At 48.1% G+C, this 21312-nt stretch overlaps 1 protein-coding gene across 2 annotated transcripts in view; it reads right to left on the minus strand.

Moving 5' to 3' along the window:
• LOC103184778 (retinoic acid receptor RXR-gamma-B) overlaps positions 1 to 21312 on the minus strand; it is a 66173-nt gene that overhangs the window by 15373 nt on the left and 29488 nt on the right. For both annotated transcript variants that reach the window (XM_007902961.2, XM_007902959.2), the window contains exon 2: positions 4995 to 5254. In XM_007902961.2, the coding sequence (XP_007901152.1) occupies positions 4995 to 5225 (231 nt within the window). In that variant the 5' untranslated portion in view covers positions 5226 to 5254. The remainder of the gene's footprint in view (positions 1 to 4994; positions 5255 to 21312) is intronic.

A 21312-nucleotide genomic window follows, 5' to 3' on the forward strand; every position in this document is an offset into this window, starting at 1 on the left:
CTGAGAGACATGGGGAATGAGCTGCGAGGCCTGGGGAATGAGCTGGGAGACATGGGGAATGAGCTGGGGGACATGGGGAATGAGCTGGGGGACATGGGGAATGAGCTGGGGGACATGGGGAATGAGCTGGGGGACATGGGGAATCAGTTGGAGGACATGGGGAACCTGCTGGGAGACATGGGGAATCAGCTGGGGGACTGATGGATTTCTGTTTTGAGTAACAGCACAGAGACTATTCTCAGCACCAGGAGCTGAGGCTGACCTTTAGCAGTGATCAGCGATGGGCCGGGCCAGGTTTATTGGTTAGACCTCCCAGATTCAGCGACCATTTGCTGTGCAACACACCCAACACTGACCAGGCTCTGCAGCTCAGTCTGTCCTGTCTCTCCCAATAATGTACCCTGTGGCAACTATTGTACACTGACCCACAAATACATAGCAATGCCGCTTCTAGACTGCTCAATTCTGTACACATTAGGGCTTTACTACAGCAAGGGTTAGAGACAGAGTAAAGATCCCTCTACATTGACCGTGTGAGTGTGGGGGGAAGTGGGGGGGAGGGAGCGAAGTAGATAAGGCCGGTGTAGTTGGCATTAGGACCTGTTACTGTGTGATTTATGTGTTAGGAGGAGCTCATGAACGCTAAAAGCACACATGTCTTATAGTTGGGGCTGAAATCCTGACCCACGATCCATTAAGCACTGAGCCACTTTTACTTTTTCCCCTGAGTGCTGCCTGTCATGCTCCATTACACACACCTCGCCTCCTCAAACCCGCCTGCCTGCACATCGCTGCCCGTCAACCACACAGCACCTCGACCACTCCGTTTAAAAATAGCAGGTGCTAGGCTCCTTCCCACTGACTCCATCTCCATTCTGTACCAACACCAACCCTGACCCTCAACTATCCTTCCTACCCTCATCCGTAACATGGCCCGCTCTTTCTTTCCCTACCTCCGCAACATCGCCCGGCTCTGCCACTGTCTCACACTGCAGGCTGCCCAGACCCTCATTACGCGTTCATAACATCCAGGCTCGACTACATAAACTGCCTGCTGGTCGTCCTCCCCAACTCCTCCCTCCATAGGCTGCAGATCATCCAGAACTCTGCAGCCCGTGTTCTCTCCACACCAGGCTCCGTGACCCTAACTCCCCCATCCTCGCCCAACTCCACTGGCTTCCCATCACACAGAGGATATAGTTCAAGATCCTGGTCCTCACTTTCAAAGCCCTCCACGGCCTTGCTCCCCACTACCTCTGTAACCCCCTAACCCTCTACCATCCTGCCCGCGCTCTCCGCTCAGCAGGTTCCGGTCTGCTTTATGTCCCCACCTCACCCGCCCCACCATTGGTGGGCGGTCCTTCTGCCACTCTGCCCCCACCCTCTGGAACTCCACCCCGCAGTCCCTCCGCCTTGCCCCCTCCGTTGCCCTCCTTCAAGTCCTGTCTCAAGACCTTCCACTTCGACCATGCCTTTAGTCACCCTCCATTCCCCCGCCCTGCCCTGCACCCTCCCCCAGCTCGGATCCGAAACACTGATCATCCAGCACCTTGGGATATCCTCCCGACGTGAATGGCGCTATAAAAATGTAATTGTTGTTGTTGATGTTGATACTCCTGCCAGGCACTACCCAGCCTGTGACTTTCTCTTCCTCTCTGACCGTGCTTACGGCCACCTCCTCCCTCCCACCGACTCAGCGTCAGGCTCCGATACTGTTAAGCGCTCCAAGATGCTGCCCTGCATGAAGGGTGCTATAAAAATGCAGGTTGTTGTTGCGGATTTGCATCTCTCACCAATTTTTAATGTTCTTTGCTCAGCCGGGTGTCTGACACATGCGGAAACTCATCACCGCGCTTAAAGAGTATCCAACCCACGCTGAGAATTCCATGCATCCCACCTACACATGGAAATCCCAGAGACCAGATTGTTGGAATGACATGCAATCTCTCTCCACGGAGGGACGCAACCTGCTTACCTAATCTCGGAAGGTATTAGGTGAAAGTATTACAGAATACTGTACCCCAAATTTCATTTTCTAAAAGAAATAGATTCCATGAGCTCTTTTATGAGCTGAATGCGCTGGCTTTTACTGCACATCATGAAACTGAAGCCTGTCGCTGCCGTCTATTTGCAGAGTGTGGGCTGGCCCCTGTGTATATCCTCCAGCCAGGAGTTGTGAGCTGCTGGAGGAAGGACTGAAGTCACACAGTGACAGCTGCTGGAGTTAAGGCTCAGCTACACACTGTATGTCCTATCCTGGACGTGTTCACAGGGGAGGTGTTATCAGGGCAGCCCATTCACACTAACCTACCCTCTGCTTCTGATACACAATACTGTGATTTAAACAAACCCGGGCTGTCCAAATGCATAAGGTGTCAGTCCGCCTCAGTTGACCACACTCTGGCTTACAAATTCACAGAGCATGTTGAGGCTTCAGTGCAGCGCTGGGCTTTGTGTTACATATTGTCGTCTTTCAGATGCGACATTAAACCATCCTGTCTGCCTGTTCTGGAGGACGTTAAAGATCCCATAAGGAGCTATTTGAAAAGAGAAGGGAGTTTTGGGGGTTCCCTCTCCAGGTATGCTGGCCAACAATCCCCACAGAGTCATTTATTTCATGTCTGTTTGTGGGACATGGCAGTGTGCAAATTGTCTACTGCATTCGTCCACAAAACAGACAGTCATCACACTTGTCAGAAATTACCTGTGAAGTGCTTTGAGATGTTTCGACAGTAGAATAACTTTCATTTAAACAGCGCTGACTCGGTGTGCTTAACGGTGGCATTGCTTGCTGCCCGAGGTGGTGGGAGTGGAGAGTTGACTGCCATCAAAGTTGAAGAGGAAAATCTTCAGGTGTGATCTGATCTGAAGATGGATGAGGAGGGGCAAGGTGGAGGGATTGAGGCAGGGAGTTCCAGAGGTTAGAAGCACAGTGGCTGAAAACACAGCTGCCAATGATGGAGTGGAGGGGTTGAGGGACAGGCAGAAGGCCCAAGCTGGCTTAGCAAAGGGGATGGATAGGGGAGGTGTGAGCAGGTCGGAGAGATTAGGAGGAGCCAGGGCGTGAAGGTATTTGTTTTTGCTCAGCCGGGTGTGTGACACTTGCGGAAACCCATCACCGTGCTTAAGAGTATCCAAACCAAACTGCCAGTTCCATGCATCCCACTGACACATGGAAATCCCAGAGATAGATTGTTGGAATGAAACGCGTATTTTCTCCCTGGAGGGACACATCCTGCTTAACTAATTCTGGAGAGTATGCAACTCTCCAGAATTAGGTAAGTTGTACAAAAATCATTAGGTGCATTTCCACCTCTCGCTAACAATGACTCTTCCTCTCTCTCTCTAACAGGAGTTACTGTTAAACACTGTTTTGTATGTTATGGAACAAATTTGTACGTGGCAGGAGGGAGGGAGGGAGGGTTGAGCCCCTGATAGTACGCTTATTGGTAGCTCTCTATGCTAAGCCTAAGGCTCTCTCTCTCTTTCTCTTTCTCTCTTTCTCTCTCTCGCTGAGTGTCAATCCCACTAGATTAATGACATCAAACCAACCTAAGGAGGCACATTCCAGACAGGAGAGACGGAGGGCAATTCAGCTCCCACCCACCCTCTGCCCATCTGCTCACACCTCCTGCTCTCTTCCTTCCACATGCCAGCCAGGTTGGCTGAATAATACTAATACTACCAGTAATACTAATAATCCTTGCATTTGTTATCGCGCCTTATTATGTCATTCAGATGTCTCAACGCGATCCACAGAATATACTGCAAAGTGAATTGACTGTGCATTTTGTGGGCGAAACCCGGCAGCCATTTGCGCACAGCAGTGTCCCCCAAAAAGTTGTGACCCAATTTTTTTTTGAGGGATTATTACCCATTGTAAAGTGATCTGCCAAACAACAAGACTGTTGGCCAATCCCACGGATAAAATTGGTCACTCACTCATGCCTGTTTGAGAGATATTGTCTGTCGCGTTTTGCCCACAAATAAACAGTCAATTTACTCTACACTATATTCTTTGGAGTGCTTAGAGAGGTATCGATGACATGATAAGGCGCTATATCAAATGCAAGGAATATTATTATTATTATTATTGTGGCTGTGGTTTGCCCGACTACAGAGAGGACAGCTTTTAACTGTATCTGAATAGCACTGCAATGCCTGGCCAAGTGACTAATCAGACATCAGTGACTGGGATCAGTGCCAGCCTCACAACATCCTGGAGGTGAAGAGCAATTATATAATGTGCCCCCCTCGGCAGGGACACAAAAGGGCAGTAACTCATCTTATTTACTTCAAATAAAGAAACGCTAACGAGGCAAGAGAAGCATTTCTGAACGCCTGGCATAATAACTCATCAATGATCCTGCTCTCTAGCCTTACCACTTCTTATAGGATAGCGTCTTGCAGTTATTCCCTACCTCTCTGACCTATTAAAACTTAGCCAACCTTGCCCGCTCCCTCCACTCGGCAGGCACTGGTGTGCTCCACGTCCCGCCGCTCTGCCCCCTCCACTATTGGCAGTCGGGCCTTCACCTTTCTGCCCCCACTCTCTGGAACTTCAATCCGGAGACCCTCTGCCTTACCTCCTTCATGGCCCATCTCAAGACCTTCCTTTTCAACCATGCCTTCAGTCATCTTCCTTCGGAAGATACCCCTGGAATGAGTGATTGTCGGTCAGGACACAGAGAAGGAAGTTGAATCTCCCTTCTCTTTTCCATTAGTGCCATAGGATCTTTAACATCCACAGACAACAGGCACAAGGGACGTTGGGGTAACGTTTCATCCGAAGGACGGCACCTGACAGGACAACCCCCCCGCACTGCATTGGAATGTTATCTTAGACTGTATGAGTTCAAGTGCCGACGTGTGGTTTGAACCCACAAGCTTCTGACTCAGAGGCGAGAGCGCCAGGCTGAGACACGTCTACACAACGTACACAATACACTTCAGCATTGACAGACAAATGTTTTGCGATAAGTTGGGAGTCTTACCTGTGGGGAGTTGAGCGCTCCGAAGCCGATGCCTGGGGTGGAGGGCACAGAAACGGAGGGCGAGCCTATGGAGGAGGTTATGACAGAGTAGGGGGAGCCCAGGCCGTTCATGGCGGAGTTCAGGCTGCCCATTGAGGAGGTCAGGGATCTGGAGAGGTTGAGCGAGGATCCGATGACTGACGGGTGACCAACCATGGAGTTGAGAGTTGAATGTGGTGGTGGCGAGTTCATAGACGTGGAGTTGATCTGTATGGCGGAGTCTGAAGGCAGAAGAGTGGACACACAGCATTAACACCGCTAGTGTGTATCCAGTTACCCGGCACGGCATAAGACATGGAGACGGACTCGACGTCTGAAGCTTCCCGTCTCCTATTTTAACAGCTGCTTTTAGCTTCTGCTGAAAGGCGGGTTTATAAATACTGTGTTTACAGCCTACACAAGCTTCCAACCTGGTCTGAGTCTGGCCTCGATCCTTCTGTCCACAGAAACACCTGACTTAAATTCCATTTTTTTTATTATGAACGTTTGCACGTTGTGTTGTCACCTTCTCTATTGCTTACTGCCGAACACAGCAGCTTTGTGTATATCTCACAACCAAGGCTGACACTCTGGTGCAGTGCTGGAGGGGAGCTCTGATTGTGGGAGGTGTCGTCCTTCAGATGAGACGTTAAACCAAGGTCTGCCTGTTCAGCTGGACGCCAGACGAAAAGTGAAGGGAGTTTCTCTCTCCCGGTATCCTGGCCAACAATCTCCAAGATAAAATTGGTCACTCACTCCATGGCTGTTTATGGAACGTTGCTATGCTCAAATTAGCTGCCGTATTCGCCAATAAAATACAGTAACTACACTTCACAGTGTAGCGCTTTGAGACGTTTAGACATTAAAAAAAAATGTTTGCATTTGATACTTGCATTTGCCTTTCACATGGTGAGAACGTCTCAAAGCGCTTCGCAGGACTCACTATAAAGTTCAGGGCACTGTATGATGGACATTCATACAGTGCCCTTCAAGCGGGGCAGCGTCTCAGAGCGCTTAACAGTTGCGCACCTGACTCCGAGCCGGGGTGGGGAGGTAGGAGGTGAGCGTAAGCATGGTGGAAGGGAAAGGACACTGACATGTATCTTGTTAACCCAATGCCCCTTTTAGTTTTGACATCTGGCTCTAAAATTAACAGGAAAGTGACACCGGTAAATCCCTGTTACGGAACAGTTTGGGTTCTGGCCAGGATTCCTCGCTTTTGCCAAATCCCCGAGATGGATAGAAGCAGATTCCCAGGCTACAGCCTTGGCCTTAGCCTTTAAGATTGAGCTGTACTTTGCAGATTAAAGCCCAACGCAGGATTTCATACCCATGGTCGTCACACGCCAATACGTCGCCGAGTGAGAGGGGCTTTGCCATGAATCCCGCAGTGGTTAGTGAGAGGACCCAGGTTCGATTCTTGGGCGGAGCAAAACCATAGGCATGTTTCCTTACTCCACACATCTCTGTTTACCTAGCAGTAAGTAGGAACCCGGCTGTTAGTCAATTGGCAGATCGTTTTCCAGGAGTAATAATCCTATCAAAATAATAATAATTTAGTCACTCAATCCACGACTATTTGTGGAACACTGCTGTGCACAATTGTCTTATTTTGTGGGTGAAACCCAGTTGCGCACAGCAGTATCCCACAAACAGCATTGGAGTGCGAGACCAATTTTATTTGGGGGATTGTTGGGCAGGACACTGGGAGAGAGAAACTCCCTTTCTCTTCCCCTCAAGGTGGAACCAGCGGCAGAAGGTTTGTGAGCCCCGATCAACCAGTCCCATTGTTGCTGCTGTCACCTCTTGTCGCGGGTCTGTGAGTGCGGAGGGCTTCACTGTGTCTGGGGAAGGAGGAGACGGGACACTACCCTGGACAGTGAACTTGACAAGTGTCCAGCTTCAGCAGTTATCCCAAAACACCCACCCCAAATCTTGGTTCTTGCCAACCTGCAACTAAGCAATATCTCCAGGGAGAGATATTCCATTCCAACAATCTATCTCTGAGATTTCCTGTGTAGGTGAAATGCATATAATTCTCAGTACGGTTTGGATACTCTTAACCATGGTGAAGTGTTTCCAACTGTCAAGACACCTGGCTGCCTCCCCAAAAAAGGGTAGTTTCGAGGAACTAGAGTAGACTTTGAGGACACCTTCATTACTGCAAGGTACAGCTCAATCTTAAAGGCTAAGGCCAGGAACTACAGAACCTCTGGGCGAGTGAGGGGCAAATTTCTGCCAAGGTTCCTTCTCTTGATTTTCCAACAAATACACAATGACTACACGTTTTGACGACGTGATAAGGGGAGGATTAGAATTATTATTATCCAGTGATTTCTGGTTGGGAGTACGAGTGATGTAGGTGTGGGTTTGGGTGAGAACAGGATTGGGCAAAAATAAATCTTGTGAGCACTGATATGAGAGACACTGAATGCCTGGGTACAAGCAACATCAAGCTTTGGGAGTGCACTAGAGAGACTATAAACCACAATCTGATCCAGCTCTCACTGTACACTCTGTTCCTAACTTAGATGTGCTTTGAAGCTACTTTGCAAACCCGCCGGGTTGGATGAGAGTTATTTTTCTCATGGAAAACAGCCTGCCATATTTATTTAATGTGTCTTTCATACGACCTACTTGTCAGTTTAAGGTCAATTTGCTCCGCTCAAACCCAGCCAACCAGCATGCTCCGAGCACTGAGCTAATATACAGCAAGCTGCGCCCAGCGGCTCTGAGCAAGGCTCCTGCAGTAATGTTGCTATGTAATGAGTAATGATGGTGTCTTCAAAGTCCTGGTATGTTTTTATCTACAGTGCACTGACCAACAACTGAAGCACGTGGAAGAATGATAATAATTGTATTTAGAAGTACTTAACAGTATTCAGTATAAGTGTTTAAGTGTATTTAGACGTCTAGAGGATTGGTAGATGTGAGCGCCATCATTTTCATGGCATCCACTAACCCTGAAACTATCCTAGATTCCAGTGGGGGAGCGAGCACCAGCACAGACACAATAGGGAGAGAGCAGGGAATGGGATGAGAGTAGAAAGCCCCAGTGAGGAGTGAGCACCAGCACAGATTTGATGGGGAGAGAACAGGGAAGGGGATTAGAGTAGAGAGCTCCGGTGGGGGAGTGAGCACCAGCAGTGTTTGGCCTCTAGTGTTGGACAACTTAAGGTCTAATCTTTGGGCTCAGACAGGAGTGACCTACAGCTGTGTCCAGGCTGGGTGATCTCCCCATCACCTTCAGCACGCACACACCTCAGTACACTCCCTGACGTTCATTGAGTGTAACACGCCTGCCACCCCAATTCAGTGAGAAGCCTGCCAGATTCAGCCTAATACTTTTTGTCATGTCCCTTTAAACTTCTGTTTCTCCTGCCCAGTCACCTCCAACCTCTACTGCCATGCAGTACTATCTATGGTGGGGTGGGGGTGCTGTGGGGGCAGCCTGGCTCCTATACGCAGCTCATTAGTGCTGTGGGGATGTGAATGATGAACTGACCATTGGGTCACACGTACTGATGGTCACACGTACTGATAAAGGCAAAAGGCAAGGGCGGGGGAGCTTTTATTTGGTCGGATGGTTGTCTGACACATGTGGAAACCCATCACCATGCTTAGAGAGTATCCAACCCAAACTGAGAATTCCAGAGAACCCAAAAGAGAATGGGTGGGGGGCGCGAGGGAATGAGAAAAGCGAATGTGTGAGGGAGGTGAGCGATCGAGGGAGTGAGGCATTGAAGGACGCGAGGATGGGAACGCAGACTGTGCTAATTTTAGCGGCTGTCAGCCTGAAGCCTGACATGCCATGACATTCAGGCCTGAGAATTTACCAGAAATACATCCACAGCAATTCTGTCCTCACTGAGGGAGGGGGGCAGCCAGGCTCCCGGGCGGGGCTGCAGGCATGACCCTCCCCATCAATCATCCCCCACCGCAAGAGGTTAAACATTCCAACTCTCCCTTTCCAATGAAAGTCACTCCTCACTTAACAGTGTTGTGGAGATCCCGCTCCCACCTCTCCCCTCCTTCTCCCTCCCCCCCCACCTACTCTCAGCTCTCAAACTGGAATCACACTGACCGTCCTGGTGGGCTTCACTCTGTACAGACATTTATTCATTACTCACAGAGACCTGTGCTCCCCTCTTGCTCTCCAGGGGGGCTGACACGTGCTACTTCATCTGTGCTCTCTCTGTCTCCCCTTCACCCTCCCGCACTCTCCCCCCCCCGCACACACACACTGCTACAGACTCATCAGACACACCCTGCACTTACAGACCCTTTTACGTAAGACATCATCTCACAGGGTTTCACAAGAGACGTGGGGGAGGGAAATGGTGTCACTGTCAGGGACCCCCAGTTTAGAGGGTTTGACATGATGGGACCCAGTTTAGAGTCTCACATATGTGATTCCCTTATAGAGGGTCTCGCTCGTTCCCTCACTCCCACAGGCAGCTAGCTCCAAGATACATGTAAAAGACTTTTATCTGCAAACACCTGTGTATTGCTCAGAGAGAAACAGAACAGCGGAGCATGGGCTGGGGACGGGGACAGAGAGCGGTTGGGGGGGGTGGGGTGGGAACGGCTGCTGACAGTGGCAGGAATCAGGTGTTCAGGGGAAAGCCACTGGAGAATTGAGCTGACACTCCGCTGGGCTGGGGTTAAGTCTCCAGACACACTTTGACCTGGGACAGTGCTTGTTGTATATATCAACTATTAACCCTGATGAGCCCGAGGCAGACAGGATTCCTGTGGGGAAAACACAAACACTGATAAATGGCCTCTGAAATTAAGAGTAAAATATGGTTTCTGACCCACACCCAGGCTGTCAGGCTGTGTGCTGGAGCGGGCGAGAGCAAGTAGGGAAAGGGCCTGAGAGTATAGTTTAACAGCAACACACACCCTCACTGACTGACGGCCCAAAGCTTATCCCAATCTCAACACATTCCTGTCTATATTATGTGGTGTGTTACTGTATATTGTATCACATTCCAGTGGATGCATTATACATTATATAACACTGTTTATTGCTGGGTATAATAACACACTATGTGTTACTGGCTATAACACTGTATATTATATAATAACCAGTGTGTTACTGGCTATTACACTGTATATTATATAATAAAACACTGTGTGTTATTGGCTATAACACTCCTGTAATACAGTATTATATTTTACAATAACAATTACTGAGTAAAGTTCACCCTGCACTGTTTATCAGCCTCCAAGTTCAGCCACAGGACGGGCTAGATACAAGGTAAAGCTCTGTCTACACACTGGCTAATCGCGTTACAGACAGGAAAAGATGGTTATTGTGAAGGATCGCCAGGTGCTGCTCACAGATTCCATTAAAGCCCGGGCAAAACAGCCAAGTGATTACCCAGTGAGTGCTGAGTGTGCAGCCCAGCGTCTGTCACAGCAGTCAGACACCTGAGCAGCCACGAATTACAAGGCGTACAGTCAAATTACTGTTATTGCTGGGGATTTATGGTGTGATTACCGTGTAGTTATTGGGTAATTAGACAGCCCTGCTCCTCAGTACAATAAACCCTGACCCCTTTCTGTGCCTCGGTTATTGTGGGCCTACAAAGCTTGTTAACATTCAGCCTTTCTCCTTTGCTTCACTGGAGTGCCTGCCTCTGCTTGTGTGAGCGCAACATCCCCCCCAGGACAGCATTAACCTATATTGTGGATTTCTCTCTAGTCCCTTCCCACCCACCCTCCCTCCCTCCCGTCCTCCCTCCTTTCTCTCTCTCTCTCCACAACGGTAATAAAACGTGACATTGTATGGTACATCGCACGCAAACTCTCGGTATTCAAGATGCATGTTTCAGCTGATGCTTCGGAATTCACAATTCTTGAGATTAACAAATTGCCTCCATCCCACACAGCCCATCGGGTCCAATTTTTATTTAATCCCTGTTACCCCTTTGATTCGAGCTTGGGCTAATTTCTTTCCCTGAACCTCAAGACTGCAGTCACTGGGGGCAGGGAGTCATCCCACTCAGCTCCTGCAGGGTACCCCAGGGCTCCATCCTTGGATCTCTTCTTTTTGTTATCTATATACTCCCTCTGGGCGATGTCATCCGCAGACACGGGGTAAACCTCCACATGTATGAGGATGACACACAAATCTACTTTGCCTCCTCCAGTACCAACTCCAGGTCCACTGATGTTCTATCAGCTTGTCTGGCAGACATCAAGGCCTGGGTGAGTGTAAACTTCATGCAGCTGAATATGGACAAGATGGAAGCCATACTCCTTGGCTCCCATCAACGCCTTCACTCCTGTGGATCTAAACTCCTTAACCTCCCTGGGCTCTCCCCCAGACTCACCAAACCAGTGCGCAACCTAGGGTCCGGTTCGACCCCCAGCTGTCCTTCCTCCCCCACATCCGGTCCCCGGCGAGGACCGCCTTCCTCCACCTCCGCCATATTGGCTTCCTCCAACCGTACCTTACCCCAAATGCAGCCAAAAATCCTTGTGAATGCGTTTGTTGATGGGTTTCTGCACGTGTCAGACACCCGGCTGACCAAAAAAACACCCGAGCCACTACACTTTACAGTGAATTATCCCAACGTGAAAAGCTCTGTGTAAATTGTTCTTGTTGTTGACCGATGTGTGTAAAGAAAATTAGGGGAATTGAGAAGCATGGAGAAACGGGACGGTGGGAGGAACAGTCTTAAAATTCGAGTCAGTGACATCAGGAAACGTTTCTTCACCCAGACGGTGCTCACGGCCTCAGGAGCATCAATTGGGACATTGTAATAATAAACTCTGCATTTGATAAAAGGCCTTATCACATCGTCGAGACGTCTCAAAGCGCTTCACGGAATATACTGTGATGTGAATTCAGTGTGTATTTTTGTGGGTGAAACATGGCAGTCAATTCGCACAGCTCAGACGCAGAAAGAGTTGAAGGCAGAGAGAGGCAGAGACGATGGAGAGAGCAGAGAGAGAGAGGCAGAGTTTGAGAAAAAGAGTGCGAAAGGGAGAGGCAGAGTGAGAGAGAATGGGTGGGAGGAGAGAGAGAGAGAGAGAGAGAAAGAGAGCGAGTGAGATAGAGGCAGAATGAGGGAGAGATGATAGGCTCCATTCACTGGGTGACAGAATTAGCCGCGTATCCCGAATGTTTTGCGGGGGCTGTAATATCTCTAAACAAAGCCTGCTCTGTGCCATATTTATCTGAGAGCTTGAGAGGAGACGAGTCTGACAAGAGTTGGTGGAGTTAACATATGTTGATCTGCCGTTGTGGAGCGCACCAAATACTTCATAATCAAATCAATTAAACGTGATTTATGGCTCCAATTAGACACATTACCAGGCAATTTGTTTAACACTTCCAAGGGTTGTCTGGAGAAATTATTCATTCTGTGCTTACAACACAGGCAAGAAAAGCTCTTTCGTAGGTTTTGATAAGTGACTGTGGCAGAATAGCAAGAGGCTTCTCATTGAGGGGAGAAGGGAGGAAAGAGAGACTTTAACAAGGTCAGGGACACCCTGTTGATAAACCTTGCCTTCCACATCAGGAGCACATCTCAAAGAGCTTCACAGGATACACTGTAAAATGGAGTAACTGTGTGTTTTTTAGGCAAACGCAGCAGTTAATTTGCACACAGCAATGTCTCACAAACAGCCTGAAGTGAGCAACTAATTGTATCTGGAGGATTGTTGGCCAGGACAGGAGAGAGAAACTCCCATCTCTTTTTGAGTAGTGACTCGGGATCTTTAACGTCCACCTGAACAGGTACAGACAGGATCTCAGTTTAATGCCTCATTTGAAGGACAGCACCTCCAACAATCCAGCGTTCCCCCAGCGCTCTCTCCCCAAACGCTTTTGTTTCTTCCCTGTCTGAAGGCAGGCTCAGCTACTGATGGAGGGGCAGAGCGTGTGTGCATGCAAGCATCTGTATGGTGTGTGTGGAGAATGTTTGCTCTGGTCCCTATAACATTGTGTGTGAGACCACGCACCTAATTCAAGTCCTCTCCTAATGCGTCACTACGTAAGGTTTTTACTTATTTTTACCTCCACAACAGCAGCTTGCTCGCCCTCCCCTGCTGCTCGTGAGCACTCAGCAGCAGTAAAGCCCACACTGACGGAGATTGCCTTTGACAGACAGACAGATGTTCCCTTCCATCCGCCCGTACACACCATCCTCTGAATTAAGCACCGCGGTAGGTCTGTGCGTAAAAGGGCCGTCACTCCACCCCCCCCTCCCCCGGCCCAGCTCACAGCCCAGCACAGATGTTCATAATAATAATAATAATCATAATCCTTGAGTGCCTTATAACATTGCCGAGACAGTGTGCAGCTTTCCTTTAATCCGAACAGTCAAAATTGATCAAAATTTGCTTTCGCTCCCGCTATCTTTTTGGAAATGTTTAACATTAAATCATCCACACGAGTTTCTCCAAACTAAATATACATTCCAGCTCGTTACCCCTTCATTACACCCAGCCCCAGCCTCAGCCCCCACAACCGCTCCCATCTGTGTAAAATGCAGAGCCCTATATCCCTGGCATTTTGCCCCCTAATACTCAGTCAATTCGCTTGAATGAGATCCAGGCGAGATCTGGGGGAACCTAGAATGAGATGCAGATCGAGATCTGGAGGGCAAGTTAGGGCGAGACTGGGAGTGAGATCTGGGTCAAGATCTGGAGTGACATCCAGAGTAGGAATTGGAGTAAGATCTGGAGCCGGATTCGAAACGTGAGGGCGAGGGAGCTTGGCGACCGTCGCAGGATAACGCATGTGTCGGATGCCACAGGCAAGCTATGGCATTCCAGAGGCTGCATAAAACTATACAGGAGAGCGCTGGGAATTGGTATCTAATAGCATTATTATCAAAGCCTGCTGTGTATCTCCCAGCTCTGGTTAATGAACACCCTGTCGTCTTATTCCAGCAACTCACAATGTAACCGGAAAAGCCATTAGCATCATAGTAATTCACCACTAAAGGGAATCACAGGGCATCACAGGCTCACTCCTCCACACCATCACTTGCCTAATAGCAACTCGCTCACTACAAACCTCCGCTCCTCTCCCTCTGCTGATTATTCACAACTCAGTAAGAGCTGAGCTGCTGCACCGTCTCTGAGAGAACACAGCAAACAAACCCAGCAATTTGCTATTCCTTTACTTTGAGTCAACCGTCCCCACTCCCAGGTCAGCCACAGCACAGGTTAGAGACAGAGTAAAGCTCCCTCGACGCGATCTGTCCACAACAACAACAAAATTATATTTGTATAGCTCCTTTCACGTCCCAAGGCGCTGGACTATCAGTGTTTCAGACCCAATCTGGGGTCGGGATCGGGGAGGGCAGGGGGGATGGAGGGTAACCAAAGGCAGTTGAAGGGTCTTGAGACAGATCTTGAACGAGGAAAAGGAGGGAGCGAGGCGGAGGGACTATAGCATGGAATTTCAGAGGGTGGGGGCAGAGTGGCTGAAGGACTGCCCGCCAATGGTGGGGCAGGCGAGGTGGGGGGACGTGAAGCAGGCCAGAGCCTGCTGAGCGGAGGGAGCGGGCAGGTTGGTATGGAGCTCACAGAGGTAGGGGGGGAGCAAGGCCATGGAGGGCTTTGAAAGTGAAGACCAGGATCTTGAACTGTATCCTCTGTGATGGGAAGCCAGTGGAGCTGGGCGAGGATGGGGATGATAGGGTCGCGGAGCCTGGTGCAGGACAGGGCATGTCTGGATGAATTGCAACCGATAGAGGGCGGAGCTGGGGAGGCCGACAAGCAGCGAGTTTGTGTAGTCGAGCCTGGAGATTATGAATGCGTGTATGAGGGTTTCGGTGGCCTGCGGTGTGAGACAGTGGTGGAGCCAGGCGATGTTGCGGAGGTTGGGGAAGGCAGAGCAGATCACAGCACAGATGTGGTGTAGAAAGGACATCTGAGGGTCAAACAAGAAGCCAAGGTTCCGGACTGGCTCAGTGAGGTCAACAACATCACAGGTTAGAGACAAAGGCTCCCTCTGCATCGTGTGTCCACACTCCCCAGGTCAGTGGCAGCACTGGTTAGAGATAGAGTGTAACATTGATATATGACTGAAACACGACATTCAAGTCTGATCGTTTCCCCAACCTTTGGTCTCTCACATCAAAACACAATCCACCATGTAAGACACTTTCACTGGACAGCAGATGTGGAATTTCACTATCCTGTTAAACTTTAACAAGGTAAACACTGTTCTCACAAACAGGCTGTGTTGTTTTGAATCTAAAGTGACTTGAGTATTGATGTCCATCCACCCGAGGGATCAAACCATCCTTTGCGATCGAAGCATCCGAAATGATAATAATAATCCTTGCGTTTGATACAGCGCCTTATCTTGTCTTTGTAATGTCTCAAAGAACTCCACAGAATATACTGTAATTAACTATATTTTGTGGGCAAAACACGGCAGCCAATTGCACATAGCGGTGTGCCACAAATAGTCGTGGATTGAATGCCCAAATTATTATTATTTTTTGAAGTGGGTCCCTTAACAAGTTTCTTAGGCAGATAGATCTTAAATTAGCGAGGAAAAAGGTCAATGATCTGCAAATAAACAAACTTGTTTTTCATGTAGAATGTTAGATAAGCGCACATGACGGGACGAGGAATAAGATTTATTTTAATTTCTTTTAAGGTGAATTTGCATCTGGCAGAAACATCAGTACTGTATTGGTTAAAGGCCTCGCCTCACAAGCTAGAGGATTCGGGTTCAATTCCTGGGCAGGGTGAAACGTTAGGTAAGTTTTCTTACTCAACGTGCCTCTGTTTACCTAGCAGTAAATAGGAACCAGGTTGTTGGTCAACTGGTGGATCCCTTCAAAAAAGAGTTCTCTTCAAAAAATAAATAAATTTAAAAAAATAATTTGGTCACTCAATCCACAACTGTTTGTGGGACACCGCTGTTCGCAATTGGCTGCCGCCTTTCGCCCACAGAATATACAGTCAATTCACTTCACAGTATATTCTGTGAAGCGCTTTGAGACGTCTCGAAGATGTGATAAAGCGCAATATCAAATGCAAGGATTATTATCATCTGCCAGGATAACACACAGTAACTAGGGAGTGACTGAGATGCTGAGGGCTGTGACATGCGTTGGTCAATCAATACACAGTATAAAGATGTAGAGTGTCTTCGATTTCTATGAAGATAAACAATGAAGTACGTGAAAAATCATCACGACTCCGCTAAGATCTACAGAGCACATCGTGGTGGGAGGAGGGAGAACCTCTGTGATTTCACTCACTGTTTACTTCCCTGGTCCAGATGGTCCATGAATATTAAATAGCACTCAGTGTAATTAACATCTGCAACAGAGGGCAGCAACACGCAGTTTGCATAATGAATGGAGTCCTGTAGCTCAGTGGTTAGAGCACTCGCTTTGCAAGCGAGAGACCTGAGTTCAATTCCAGGTAGGGCGAAACCTTGGGCAAGTTTCCTTACTCCACGCGCCTAATAATAATCCCTCCAAAAAACAAAAACAATAATAAATTGGTCATTTTCAATCTACGACTGTTTGTGGGACATTGCTGTGCGCAATTGGCTGCCGCGTTCGCCCACAAATATACAGTCAATTCACTTTACAGTGTGTTCTGTGAAGCGCTTTGGGACGTCCTCCCGACGTGAAAAGCGCTATATCAAATGCAAGGATTATTATTATTATTATTATAACTAGAGAGAGAGAGCACAGAGGGAGAACGGGCCAGTCATCCCATCAAGCTCCCTCTTCCCGCAGTCACGTGACGCCAACCTGGTACCATTCAGTCAACAGGACAAAATGAGGTCAAAAGGATAGTTGCTGAGAGACAGGAATCTCTCACCTCTGAGTCGGAAAGTTGTGGGTTCAAATCACACGCTGGACATTGAGCTCCCAGTCCTGGCTGACACTCCAATGCAGTGCTGTGGGGGGTGGCTGTTGAAATATCGGAGGTGCCGCCCTTTGGATGAGACTTTAAATCGAGGTCCTGTCTGCCTATTCAGGTGAACGTTTAAAGATGCTGTGGCACTACTCGAAGAGAGAAGGGATTGACCTGGCCAACAACTGTCCAGATTAAAAAAAAATCTGGTCATTCACTCCATGGCTGTTAGTGGGATGTTGCTGTGTGCGAGTTGGCTGCCATATTGACCTATAAATATACAGTCACTACACTGACTGGTTCAGCTGTGAGATGCCTCGATGATGTGATGAGGTGCTATATCAAATGCAATGAATATTATGTTATAATTGTGAGGCAAGCTTCAAATAGGCCCTCAACATGACCTCATAGTTTAGTTAACCTGGAAACCAGAGGCTTGTTAAACAAGGTTATCTCACTACCCTTCAGTGGCTATCTCTGTTCGCAGAACTCCACTGTTACCCTATTCCAAGGTCACATCCATTCTTCTCCCGCTGTGAATAATATATGTCATAACATTACCATACCTTCACCAATCAGGAACAATACTTCAATATGGATCACTCTGTGTCTATTACACCTGATGCATCGAAAAGAGCTCTTTTTGCCTCAGTTGCTTAGAAGGTTGTGGGTTCAAGTCAAAAATTAAATTCACAGCTATCTGAAATTTCAGCCATGCAATAATAATAATAATCCCAGTCTGTAAATGAAAGCTTTCCATCTGCACCATCTGTGCTGACCTGATCTTAAATCGTAAAGCAGAACGGTCTCTCAAATTAAGACTACTACTACTAATAATAATCCTTGCATTTGATATAGCGCCTTATCATGTCATTGAGATGTCTCAAAGTGCTTCATAGAATATACTGTAATGTGGATTGACTGTAAATAATAATAATTCTTGCATTTCATATAATAATAATCCTTGCATTTGATAATCCTTGCGTTTGATATAGCGCTTTTCACGTCGGGAAGACATCCCAAAGCGCTTCACAGAATATACTGTAAAGTGAATTGACTGTACATTTGTGGGCGAACGCAGCAGCCAATTGTGCACAGCAATGTCCCACAAACAGTCGTGGATTGAAAATGACTAATTTGTTATTGTTTTGTTTTTTGGAGGGATTATTATTAGGCTCTGTGTGGAGTAAGGAAACTTGCCCAAGGTTTCGTCTTGGCTGGAATTGAACCCAGGTCTCTCGCTTGCAAGGCGAGTGCTCTAACCACTGAGCTACAGGACTCCACATATATTGTAAAGTGAATTGTCTGTATATTTTATGGGCGAGACACAGTAGCCAATTACGCACAGCAGTGTGCCCAAACAGTCATGGATTGAATAACCAAATTATTCTTTTTTTAAAGCAATTATTAGCCCCGGAAAGCAATCTGCCAATTGACTAACAACTGGGGTCCTACTTACTGCTAGGTAAACAGAGGCGTGTGAAGTAAGGAAACTTGACTTAGGTTTCGCCTTGCCAGGGAATTGAACCCGGGTCCTCTCATTGTCTGCCTGTTTAGGAAGAGGTTAAATATCCTGTGGCACTATTGGAAAAGAGAATGGAGATGTCTTGGTCAACAATCCCCCAGATATATTGGTCAATCACTTTATGGCTGTTCTGGGGACCTTGCTCGCCCCACTCTCTGGAACTTGATCCCAGAGTCACTTCACCTCCATCAAGGTCTGTCTTAAGACCTTCCTCTTTGACTACGCTTTCGGCCATCTTTCCCCACACCTCCCTTCCCCCATCCCACGCAACATCACCCCCATCTCCGATTAAAACCCTGGCCTATCCAGCACCTTGGGATGTCCTTCCGACGTGAAAGGCTGCGCGTAAACTGAAGAGCATAAGAATTGCTGGACGAAAGAAGACCAAGGTCCATCCAGTTCACCTTCCACCATCCTGTCAATTGCAGGCACACTTTGCGTCACAAACTATATACTGTGTGAAGCTTGTATTGCTTTGTAAGCAAATTGGCTGCCTTATTTCCTACAAACATACAGCACTACGAGCAAATACCTGGGAAGCTCTCTGAGATGTTTGGCGATATGCCAAATTTGAGGCTTAATGGAGGAGATCTCAGTCATGTGCTGTGTATTTACCGCTCTCTAGGATGTGTGTGGGTCGTTAGTACTTTTCTGGACTGGGTTAACGTTGCTTAATGTTGGTGGTTTTGACTGGAGGTGATGAAGACATTTCCAGACCACAGGGCTATTGACACAGGCGACAGTTATAATAATCCTTGCGTTTGATATAGTGCCTTATCATGCCGTTGAGACGTCTGAAAGCACTTCATAGAATGTACTGTAAACTGTGTATTTTGTGGGCGAAACATGGCAGCCAATTGCGCACAGCAGTGTCCCACAAACCGTCGTGGATTGAGTGACCAAATTATTATTATTATTTTTTTTTGAAGGGATTATTATCCCCAGAAAGCGATCCGCCAATCGACTAACAACCGTATTCCTACTTATTGCTAGGTAAACAGAGGTGTGTGGAGTAAGGAACCTTGCTTAAGGTTTTGCCCTGTCCGTAATCGAACCTGAATCTTCTCACTTGCAAGGCGATCGCACTAACCACTACGCTACGGGACTCCACGGCTACAGGACACTGTCTCCAGCTGCCCTGACTGACTGACTCCGGGTCTGGCCTTCTTGTCCCCCGAGTCCTCCGCTCCACCCTCGGCGGCCGTGCCTTCAGCCACTACGCCCCGAGGCTCTGGAACTCCCTTCCTCACTCCCTTCGTCTCGTTCCCTCCCTTCCCATTTTCAGGTCTCTGGTGAAGACCTTTCTTTTCAACCTCGCCTTTGGTCACCTTCCCCCCCCTCCCCCTGGCTCGGTCCCGGGATCCGAAACTGTAAAGCCCTCTGAGACACCGTCCAGCGTGGAGGGCGCTATATAAATCCAAGCTGTTGTTGTTGTTGACTGACTGACAGCATCCCCTCCCAAACCAAGAAACCTCTCATGCAAGAGATTTTCCGCACAGATTACGAGAGGGATGGGATCAGGAAACCTATAAACTGTGAATCAACCTGCTCAGTGGCTGGAGCTAAGACATTTATTTAGTAATTTAACCCAAATTATATATGAAGAAAAATACTGAGGGGAAAGTGCATTTTTTGTGTAATAATCTGTGCTGCTGTCACAACTGATCAGTGAGTGACCCTTACTGCTGTGTCGGGAGCTGGGCAGCAGTAACACAGCAGTCAGTTTGCGTACCATACTGTACAATACAAGCTTTCATTGATACAGACCCTTTCATGTTGGGAGGACGCCCAAGTTCATACAGGCAGAAATTCTGCATCCTGACTCCTCACTGAGTCTTCTACTGAGGTAAGGAGTTTTATGAGAGTGGGAAAACTAAGAAAGGGTTTTGTCCATTGAGATTGGGTACAATAATAATCCTTATTTTTGTCAGGAAGCAAACCTCCCACAATTCAAACCCTCCCCCATATTATCTTTGCATTTGATAGAGCATTTGATATTATCACATCGTCGAGATCTCCCAAAGGGCTTCACAGGATATACTGTAAAGTGGATTGATTGTGGACAAGACAAGGCAGCCAGTTTGAAAGGTGAGTGTCTTGCCGTTACCGTTTCTCAGGTTGTGACAATCACCATCACTATCAACAATAACTTGCACTTATACAGAGCTGTTTGCATAGGATAACGTTTCGGAGTGCTGCTCAGCAGCGAGGTGGGTGCCTGGGCCGGTAGGAAAAGGAGTGGGAATGCACGGTTGAAGATGTAGGTTTTAGGCAGGAATTTGAGAGAGGGTCCCACAGTCGTTTCACCTCGTCCCCAACCCTTGCTTCCTTCAAGGGCCATCTCAAGACCCTCCTCTTCAACCGTGCCTTTGGTCACCCTCCTACCCCCACCCTCCCTGCCCTCCATCCCTCCTGATCTCAGCCCCAGCTTGGGTACAAATCCTTGACTCTCCAGCATCTTGGGATATCCTCCTGACGTGAAAGACACTGTACAAAAATTGTTGTTCTGTAATGACTGAAGGCTTGGTCACTGATGGGACATGACCTCACACAGAATAACACAGAGTATTCAGGACACCCTCCATTCACCCTCATTCAGCTCAGCAGCCAGCCTTTTGCACATGCTGTGAGCTGCTGAGATAGCTGATAACAAACAATTCTCCCTGATGTCAATGCTTTCTTCCACAAGGATATTTTATTTACTCCAGCACTTGATAGCAGGAGATAGCCTGCAGTCTTGTAAACCCTTCACTTAGAGTCAGGCTAGCTTTACATGAAGGCGATCATTGCTGAAATCAGCTATTTATTACACGGTATTGGTGCTCACAGCCTGCTCAGGCATCGGCCTCCAGGGCAACAGCAAAGCAGGACGCAGGGTTGCACAGTTGTGGAATGCGTGTCTGAGTGCATGCGGTTTTC

Source organism: Callorhinchus milii, unplaced genomic scaffold (genome assembly GCF_018977255.1).
Source record: "Callorhinchus milii isolate IMCB2004 unplaced genomic scaffold, IMCB_Cmil_1.0 Scaffold5, whole genome shotgun sequence".
Lineage (NCBI taxonomy): Eukaryota > Metazoa > Chordata > Chondrichthyes > Chimaeriformes > Callorhinchidae > Callorhinchus > Callorhinchus milii.